We start from the raw sequence: 10,419 nt of genomic DNA on the forward strand, positions 1-10,419 counted from the left end.
ATTCACAAATTGCCATGTGGATTTTATGTCGATCCAATAATTGATAGATGAGGGTCTGATATTTTTGAATTTTGAATTGAACTCATCTACCAACCATTAGATTGACATGAAATTCACGTGATAGCCTATGAATTGAACGAAGCATGATGACCATTCAACCACAAGCCATAAAGGATTCAAATCCATGATCGAGCTCCCATTTGGACCACGTGGATCGATGAAGTAAAGTTAGGTGTGGTGTACATAGGTAAAAGGATTTCTTAATTTTAAAATATGGATTTTCAGCTCAACCTACACCGTCCAAATGAAAACTCGTCCACGTGACGAGCTCTGATGCCACGCAAGAAGATGTTTCTGCACCCTAAAGGCGCCCAATCCCAACTATGCAGGCATGCAACACTCGTTTGCCAAAAAAATACCTAGAAAAAAAACAACTATGCGGCACTTTAAAAAAAGCAACGGTCATTTTCTCAAATTCTTTATACTTAAATTGTTTTTTTTATGATTTTCCCAACAAAAAGTAAACTTTGCTTTCTATTTCTCCTTTATTTTTTTATATGTTTCTTTCTATTCTACAAATTCTACAAATTCAAAATTGGGGTTGAGTTCCTTGTCGTACTAAGTAACATGTATTAACGTCTCCCTGTATTTGTCTCTCTTCTTCTACAATAAAGGCAAATATGTCATTTCAAAGGAGAGAGTAGAGAGATATACACAAGAAGTGTTAATGTACACTACGCAATCTAGCAGTGTTCTTTTCTCCTTCAAAATTTCTTAATCCTTCACAATACCTGTGTTTGTTGTGTGTTTTAATGCTTTACTGCAATGCCAACAAGGAAGAAGGGAGAGGAGTGGAAGTTGTAGAGATTCAATGGCGGTAGATCATGATTGATAGTATAGCGATAACAAAAGGTTGAGATGTTTCATACCCTAACTAAAAGTCATTATTCCTCCTATTTGTGGATTTCTTCCCAAGCCAGCAGTGTGAGGAAACTATTTCCATTAAGTAATTAGAAGCGAAACATTTAAAGAAATATAGTTTTAAATGAAATAAGAAAATTATGCCTTTTAAGTTTAAAATTTTAATTCAACAAAATTCAAAAATAAAGTGAAATATAAAATTAAGATTTATGGTTGAAATTTAACAAAAAGGGTAAAATTTAAAAATAAAACAATGGAAATTTGACATCAAATAATTAAACAATAAAAAAACACAGCCAACTAAAATTGTAACTCTGATAAAGCAATCTCTCATCCCCCACTCCCAACCAAGATTTTAGAAGTCGGATTTGGCCTTTTGAACATGGTCTAGTTGACTTTGATCCATTCGGTCACAATTGTCCAAAATCGACCAGGATTACACATAACACTAGAAAAATTATACAACGAGGGGGGAATCCGGATCAGCTACCCACATGGGGACAAGTGCGGATAGATTTGACCCCTCCATAGGTAATGGGTCCCACACCCCATGGAGGGTTTAGATCTGTTCCCATGTGAGTAGCAGATCCAATCCAAACTCGCAGGGGGGTGATCCAAGTCTGATTTTTATTTTTGCTCCGAACCCATTATTGCAACATTTCTTGACGTACCAATCAAATAATTTCTTTACCAAAAAAAACAAAAAAAAAAAATCAAATGATTTAAGGTGTGTTTGGTATGCATTTTGGGGCGATTTCGCATTCAGAAATGCATCACAGAGCCTAGTGTTATTTTTTTCTCCCTTTTTTTTTATGTTGAGACGGTGAGTGATGTTATCAGTTAAGGGGCCATATCTAATTGTCAGAAATTAAAGGGGGTTAAGCATAATTTATGGAGTAAGATATTTGCAGCAAGAGCCTGGAGAAGAAAACAAATCACAACATTTCCACTGGTTATCTTCGTCAAAATGATCATGGTCGTCATCGTCACTACTCTATTAACAACGAAACTTTCTGTGGCTGAGTTTTAACTGTCAAGACTTCAACCTCATGATTGATGGTGCAGTAGTAGTTGCGACATCGCTGCCAATACGGCGACCACAGCAGTTTGGTTCATGGCCGGCACGAGCACTTTTCCTCCTCCCATGACTGGATCGACGCCTGTTGAAGTCCCTAGAATCAACGGTGTTGGTCCTTTGCTCCACAGAATTGGTGCTTCTCTCATGCCGCTTCGAATTGCAACGAAAAGTAATGGCGTCTTCGCTTGTAGTAGTCGGAGTTCTTGTTCAAATCTTGCCCTTGCTGAGGGACCTTCATGCATCTTTGTTGGACCTATCGAGACCGCCAGTAAGGAAACCTTAGAAGCTCTGTACCGTCAGGTGTGCTTTATTAATCACCACTTGGTAGCTATAATTGTCAATAGAGCTAAAGACTTGATCTAGGGTTTTTTTTTTTCAGCAGCAAGTGTAGCTCTGGAGAGTTTGTTTTGTTTGGTGATCCTGCTTGGTCCTCTGCTATTTTATTCTGCTGCGTCCCACATATTCGTTTCTGTTCTTACGAGCATTATAACTGGAAGATATCGTTAACTAAGAAAAAAGGAACAAATTTCTTGCAATTTTGATGTGATCACGACCCCCTTCCCCCACAATTTTGAAAGAGTTTTTAATTTGTTTATTCAACTTGAAATGCTATTATGCCCCCAAGTCACTCGTGTGCCCCGGCTTTGTACTTGATTATTTTGTTTAATTCTAAATTGGCTAATCAAGTTAGAAATTTGCAGTAAATTGATTCTTCTTTTTTTCTATAGGCACGAGATGCTTATTACAGCGGGAAGCCTTTGATTGTTGATGACATGTTTGATAAAGTAGAGGTAACAATACATCCCATTCCGATTATACTTAATATAAATGGTCTCTTTATTCATTCGTGGAAAATTACATCGGAACAGCTGAAATTGCGCTGGTATGGCTCAAAATCTGTTGTGAAGTATCCCCGTTGCAGTCTTAGGCGGCAATCAACATATGCAGATGCTGAGGTAATCCTCTTCTCAATTATGTTTTGTAATTGTTGGATGGAGCCTGCCTCCTCATATTCGTTTGGGAGCATCAACTCATCATTCCTCGTGTTTCATTTTATTACTGAAGTCTTCTTGTGGCTTTGGTACATATGTACAAATTGTCATATCTCTCACTCTCTCTCTTCCTTCTCTGTGTCCAAGTTAAACCTTTTTGTCACTTTTTCCCAGTCACAGTTATCTTAGTTACAGCTCAAAAGGACAATGTCATCTGTCATATGATTTTAGTTCTGCCTCAGCCATTACATGTTTAATTTATTTGAGTTAATGCGTAGAAGTTTCTTTGTTTACTCGACTTGAAGATTGATTGATTTGGGTGTAGGGCAGGAAGATCACTCTCAGGTTTTGGCATTAGCTAGCGTTTGGACCCTTATACTTGCATTTGGTGGCTTAGCTTTTCTGGTGCCTACCATCTACACTGTTGGTCGGGCTTATCAGGATGCATTCACCTCAAAGTTTTTATCAAGTAGCTCGTCATCTACATTAGAATTTCTTTCCATGGTGAATGGCATCCTCTTAATGGCTTTGGGGTCCCTGATAGGTTATCCTATTGCATCAGCTTCTGGTAATATTTTTCAATTCAATTGCCTTGTTTGTAATTACACTTAATTCAGTTTCTTTTCTTTTCGTATTTTTTTTTTCAACCTTGAGTAGGTATGATAAATATTAGCTGGAAATATTCTACTTTGTTTATATATGATTAGTGACGTAGACTCATTTGAAGAGGGACATCAACCATGGAGTAAATTTCTTTTGTTTACTTGGGTCCTATTGGTAGATTATGAAACTATTACAGAAATTAGAAGTCGAATTAAAAAAAAAAAAATTTATGTAAAATGTTCATGAAGTTTTGTGGTATATGAATAATTAGTCAAGCAGGGCATTTTACTCTTTTTGTTGACTGTGTCAAGCTGTTTTTTTCCCTCATGCAAGAATGGTCTAACAAGGGGGGGGAGGGGGGAGGACAATTGGTTATTTGTACAATCTGACTGGTACCACTTACTGGGGAATCACTCTTGACAGTCAGAGCACTTCAAGGCCTGTGGAGAAACAACTTGGTGGCATTAAAGGGACCGTGCCCAAACTGCACGGAGGAGGTTGGTTTTGATGAATTACAGGCTCTATAACATTATTATTTACAATTTTTTGAATGAATTTTGATGAAAACAATCTCAATCATTTGGACTGAACTTCGGAGTGCTTTTACTCTCAGGTTTATGCATTTGTGAGGGCAGATCAATTCAATCAAGTTCCCCATAGAGCAGATTGTCACGTATGTCAGTGCACTCTAGAATTCCGCACCAAAGTCGAGGTAACAGAATGTACTCTTATTTCTTGCACTTGATTATGAATGTTTAAATTTATTCTTCAGCAACTCGTGTGTAAGATAGATGGCCCTTTTAGAAAAATAACTGTCAATCAAGAAAACAACGTACTTCATAAGTGATATTTTTTAACCTTAAGAATTTAAAACATAGGGGTGGAGCCATGGATTGTTTTAGCTGCAGTGTCATTGAGAAATCTATGCTTTAGGAAATTAGTTCCCAATATCATCCAGTGGAGGACCTCAGTAATAGACTAGGTTTCTCTCATTTTTCTCTGTATATCTCTATCTCTCCCCTCCACATCCAATCCCAAGGGCTGAAGAGTTTTTAGAAATTTGACATAGTTTTGACCCCCTAAATAAACATAGTATGAAGGATTAAGGAGGAAGAGTTTGAAATGTATGAAGCACTTTTTTAATAGTTTGGGATCTCAACTGTGGTGAGTTAGTGATATCAAGTTTATTGTTGCTGATGGGAGGTAATGAATGACGTTGATGGTGATATTGGACTTTGAATTTTTGGAATTTATAATGGGTACTATTTGGATTCATTGATTGTATCAACTATCAAGTGCAGTTCATTGGTCGAATGGTCATGAGTGTATACTCAACTCATTCAGTCATTAGAGTCAAAGATTCCTAGAGCCATGTTCGAGGGGATCGCCATGCTGCTAGTGTAGGCTGCGGTTAGGAAGCACAGCCAACCGGGGGGAGGGGACTTGAGTGCACGGTTTGTAAAATAGGGGGCAGTGAGGATGGAGGAGAGAGAATGTGAGAGGGAATTCAGGGCTGGCTGCGTGTACAACATTTTCGCTCAGTTTTATTAGCTGTTTACTTAGACAATCATGGACTCAAGCATTATTTGCCTATTTCTCTCGAGGGTCAGGATTGGATTGAATCCTAAACCTAGAGAGTTTACTAGTCACTGAAAATTTCACGGCCGTGCTTAGGAAATTATCAAATTAGTGAGTGTCCCTGGTTTGTGAATTAGCATAGCAGACGACTTGGTGCAGCTTCACCTTTAACTACACTATTTTCTGTGCATTCCACTTGCTGTCTGCTAGCCGACTGCAGCTAGCTTAGCCATGCATATGAACTGTTAACTTGTGGAATACACAAGCAATTTTATATCTGACCAGATTTTCTTTTCCTGCCAGCAAGTACTGTTAGGTAATTGGGTAAGGACATCCTTTTCCTGATCATTCTCCCCCCCCCCCCAACCAATGCTGTTCTTGAGTTTGGCATCTTCTTTGAAGTTCTCTTATATATTTAGTGCAAAAGAAAGTGTTGGCAGTTCACTATGTGCCAGACAATTTTGGATTCATCCAAGGAACTACTCCCAAGTCTTTGATTAAGACTTGGAAGATAAGTGGTCAATTGGGGTTTTGATGTCAATAAGTCACTTAGAGGGCTTATTTTATTGAAAATATGCTTTGGTTGGATTATGTAGGTGTTGGGCTTTTGATCCCATGGGTTTATTTTGTAATTGGCCAATTTAATGGGCCTAAAATATGGGTAGAAAGTAGGAAAACGGAATTTACTTCCTTAGTTTAGTTAGAGTCCTATTTTGAGTCTGTTTTCTTTATTGTTTCACTTTCTTAGTCAATTTAGGTTACCTTATTACTTGAGGATAGGGTTAGGCCTTTCCTTTTTAGTGTCTAAATCTATTTTTGAGTTTTCTATATAAGTTTGTAAGGGTGGTCAGTATTGTACACGAATTTGATTAATGAATATTGGCTTTAGTCTTTCCAAAAATCCTAAGATAGGTTGGGTGAGATGCCCAGGCTGAGATAGCCATTCCCTTCCCCCACCCCCTTCCATCGGTTCTTGATTCCAAATCCTAAAGGAGTTTAAGAGTGCTACAAGCTGCTGGGATTTCTTTTAACTGAGTCTGATTGTCACATCGATTTCTTGAAGATTGTTACGCAAGATCATTGCTGCTTCAACAAGTTACAAATTTGTGGTGTTTTTTTATTTGTTACTTCAACTAAGGAAATTGTTCCCTCATTCGAGTTTCCATTATCCTCTTGTTTCCCTTATTCTTACTTCCCATTGTTCTCTTGTTTCCCTTATTCTTACTTCCCATTGTTCTCTTGTTCCCTCGTATGTTTTTTATTTCCATTGCTCTCTTTCTTGTTCTTGGGAGATTTTCTTTTTTGATCCTACCTGGAATTAGACCTATTCAGGTTCTCGTCTTACATTAGGTTTCCTCATTTTTTTCGTAGTTGAGACTTTGGAAAGGATGGTAGTGTAACATTCTGATTTTGCTCCTTGAATCAAGGTGTTGAAAAGTCACTGTATCAAAATAGAAGATGAAGCATTTCTCATGATGTTTTTTTTTTTTTTTTTTTTTTTTTTTTTTTTTTTTTTCTTTTTTCTAATGATGGGCAGATCGTGTGAGAACAAGGTTTAAAATCTCATCTCGTCTCGCCATTGCGGGCTAGTCGAGATTTCCGAAATATACCGAAATTTCGTTGAAATATGGTATTTTTTCTGCCATATTTCGGCACTCCATCTCGGTGGGTTTTTGGCCATATTAAGGCCTGATACTTCATGTATACCCTTATTTAAACTAAATAAACACATTTAAACCTTCATCTTGCAAAAAAAATGAACTCAAAGTGGTGTTTTGGGTTTGCACCCTTGATTGACAGTATACGGTCGGACGCTGATGTATAAATAGTTAAATACACATTGTTTAATGAAATATACCGAAATTTGAACATTTTTCATTTTGGAAGACCATTTCGTCTCGGTAGTGTGGAAATTACCGAAATATACCAAAATTTCGGCGATATATCGCGACATTTTGAACCATGTGTGAGAAATCTAATATGGTGATTCTTGCTCTTCGGAATCAAATAGGTTGCGGAATTTTCAGGAGGCGGGGGTAAGTATGCCTTAGTGATGCTGTAGCACTCGACTGGTTGGACCAGCATGACCAGGTTTGGAAGCCCAAACCTAGACGAAATAGGCCCAACCCAGGTTTTTGGTCTAATAAGGCTGGTAGTAGTTTAGGTAGTCTGTCTTTTATTTTCTTATATTTGCTTTGGGTAGGTTACGTAGAAGAGAGAGAGAGAGAGTTTGATTGCAAGTTACTTTCGGTTTAGAGTCTAATTCTTCAGATCTCGTCCTCCCCAGTCCGCCAAGTCCATTTTGAGAATTTTTGTATTTCTCACCTTGCTGAATCAAGGGATTATTGTGTGGAATCCATAGGATTGTGGGTTATTGATCCTCTCCTAAAGTTTCAGGTCAATCAAAGACCATACGAGTGAGGTATGTCACTCAAGATGTGATCTGGTAGTCCGCCATTTCAATGAAGTTGTGAGGAGGAAGAAGCATATTCTTCTTATTTGCTTATAAGCCCCTGATATTTAAATATTAAAAAAAGATCTCGCTTCTTGAACTTTAAGTCTATTTCATTCCCATTTCAATTTAAACCCCAGAAAAGCCCTCCTCAAATCTAAATTACTGTTCTGCATGAGAACCTCTGTGGCCCGGGTTTGCATTAGTATTCCAGTATTCTTCAAGTTGGAATTCAAAAGCTGTGATGTGGGATCTATCTGAACTGGCAAGACTGTTTAAATCTGATATCTCAATACTTTACTAATCCAACAGGTTATGCACTATTATTGCTCTTCTTATTTTACCCCATTAGCCTTTATATTTTTGGTTGCCTCATTCTGCAAGTTGGTTCTTGTACAGAAATCCATTTCAAGACCAAGTGGACGTTGGGTCTATGGTCGCATTTACCTGGTCCCAGGTAGGGGCGCAAACTGTCATCAAAGATGGATGTAGAAGAGGTGGTGTTTCCATTATTATCTTGGCTTGTCTGGTCTCTTAGCTTATGTACAGTAATTTCATTCTTTCTTCTTGTTCAACTAAGTGTAATGAGGAGAACTTGTAACTGCCTTGGGCAGTGACATATCACATCAGAATCAAACTGAGAGTTCCGTCATTGAAGATTGTATGGGATGATTTTCCGACCTCAGATTAATAGCATCCTGGCCAGTTTAATTGTCGAATTTTTACTGCATCTATTTCTGCCCAGGAGGGGATACTATCACATGAAAATTTTCACTCATGCTCCGTGCGGTTGCAACTAAAGCAAAACCAAGGGAAGTGAAACTAAAACCAAAATAAAATGATTTTTTTTTTTCTAATATTCACTAGTAATGATCGTGTCACTAAATCAAAATCTTACTAAAATATTGGAATAAAATATTATTTCACTTTGCTACCAAATTACTTGGATTTGAACAGGAAAATATGATAGGCCTAAGAAATTTATTTGAAAATTTTGATCACCATAGTTGGTGAGATTTTGAGCTCATTAGACAGTCGAGTACACAAGTTTTGATTTTCTTTTCTAAATTAATTTCATTTTCCTTCATTTCACTAGTTATCAGATATCGGATGAATATTTTTTTATATTTTGTAGAAATTCTAAATCCTTTGCTTAGCCGTTCACAGACAGCCAGTATTTGGATCGCTGGTGGCAGATTCTCTCGAGGACCTGCCAGTATACATGAGCTTAATCATCTTACACTGTTGGTCCAATTCAAAATGTTAACCGTCTTCCTGGTAGCTTGTCAATATGGAATTTATGGACTAGAGAATGGTTTGGATTAGTAAGATATCAAATTTATTGTGGATTTCAAGAAAAGGGACACCCCCTCCAATATATATATATATATATACTCATATGAATTAATGAATTATTACCTGATTACCTACATTTAATATTTAAAACACTTATAACATCCAACACTGATGCATATATATTTCACAACAAATTATAAATTTAATAATAATAATAATAATAATAAAAGATACACATGAAATGAAAGGGATTGTAGTTTTGCATAGGAACAGTTTCTGTATAAGCAATTGATTCAATATGATTATATTTTAAGGACAAGAGGTGGTTGTTTGGTCGTGCAATGTTTATACCAGAGCAGGGGCCTATTAGAGTACGTGCATGGGGGATATACTTGAATGAGATTTTTAATTTCACTGGGAGCTAAACAGTAAATTTAGGTCCTATGTCTAAGTAGAAGAACCATGCAACGAGTAAGTGTTCTTTTTCCCATATTTTAATTAGGACATGTGTTAGATGAAAGTAGGAGTCTTATACTCTTATGCTCCTTTATCAATATATACTCTATACACATGATCTACTTTAGAATTTTTTTTTTCCCTCTTGTTATCTTTTTTCTTAAATTATTTTTTTCATCAAAAAAAATAAATAAATTTTTGTGACATGGAGTCCAATTTGAATTGGAACTTCATTTCTTAATAAGCCATTTTTGTTGAGCCTTTATGTAAGATACATGTGGCATTTTTTTAACTTCAAACAAACGTGAATGCGTATGACAAAAGTACGAGTTTTTTTTTTCCATTAATTTGAACCATACGGCAAAACGTGTTTAAGACGACAAAAAACAGAAACGAAGCTTTAAACGCGTTTTTCTTAACAATGGTCCCATGCCCACCACATCTTCAGGCTTCTGCCAAGTAAAAATAGGCATTTATTTCTACCCAAAAAAAAAACAGGCATTTATGATTAAAACATAATTCAAAGTTTGAACTTTTTTATACCTCAAAATATTGTAACATGCTATAAATTACAAAATGGAGAAATATTCACCGAACAACAATACAATAAAGTGAATCTGTCTGGAGCAATAGACAATGTAGATAAAACCATTATTCCTTCCTATAGTACAAAATATATAAAATGCTCTAAACTCATGAATTTGTATCCAAAATGCCACCCCTTCATCATGATCGTGTCGACCAACGACCCCCTTGCCCCTACAAAAATACTATGAACCCCCATTATGTGATAATAGAAGTTTTCTATTTTTAAGTCCTGTATTTTTCAGTTTATTCCTATAACTACTAATACTATAGCAGATGCTTTTGCAAGGAGGGCCTTATCCGCTGCGAGAAGGACATCCTAGCCTATTTTCGATCCCTGTTTATCTGAGCATTTTCAGCCAAATCTTAGGAGTATATCTCGCTTTTCTGAATAAATTGGTTTTAACCCCAAAAAAAAAAGGTTTTCTATTTTTGTAACCTAAGTGCACTAAGCAGAT

At 36.7% G+C, this 10,419-nt stretch overlaps 2 protein-coding genes across 2 annotated transcripts in view; one reads left to right on the forward strand and one right to left on the reverse strand.

The window, feature by feature from the left end:
* Positions 1-4,206, reverse strand: part of LOC122651368 (oxysterol-binding protein-related protein 3A-like) — a 30,469-nt gene extending 26,263 nt beyond the window's left edge. Inside the window, exon 1 of the mRNA XM_043844736.1 lies at positions 4,202-4,206. The gene's annotated coding sequence lies outside the window, so the exon portion shown is untranslated. The remainder of the gene's footprint in view (positions 1-4,201) is intronic.
* LOC122651369 lies at positions 1,916-8,402 on the forward strand. Its single transcript, XM_043844737.1, has 7 exons — positions 1,916-2,299; positions 2,728-2,790; positions 2,869-2,955; positions 3,322-3,559; positions 4,018-4,091; positions 4,208-4,306; positions 8,024-8,402. The coding sequence occupies exons 1-7, from the start codon at positions 2,036-2,038 to the stop codon at positions 8,114-8,116; spliced, it is 918 nt and encodes a 305-aa protein (XP_043700672.1). The 5' UTR covers positions 1,916-2,035; the 3' UTR covers positions 8,117-8,402.
* The last annotated feature ends 2,017 nt before the right edge of the window (positions 8,403-10,419 follow it).

This window comes from Telopea speciosissima, chromosome 2, assembly GCF_018873765.1.
Source record: "Telopea speciosissima isolate NSW1024214 ecotype Mountain lineage chromosome 2, Tspe_v1, whole genome shotgun sequence".
Classification (NCBI taxonomy): Eukaryota; Viridiplantae; Streptophyta; class Magnoliopsida; order Proteales; family Proteaceae; genus Telopea; species Telopea speciosissima.

Coding starts and splice junctions, on each gene's coding strand:
- LOC122651369 (XM_043844737.1), top strand. CDS start 2,036: ATGGCCGGCACGAGCACTTTTCCTCCTCCCATGACTGGATCGACGCCT. Junction 4,092..4,207: donor GCCCAAACTGCACGGAGGAG/GTTGGTTTTGAT, acceptor TTTTACTCTCAG/GTTTATGCATTTGTGAGGGC. Junction 4,307..8,023: donor AATTCCGCACCAAAGTCGAG/GTAACAGAATGT, acceptor GTTCTTGTACAG/AAATCCATTTCAAGACCAAG.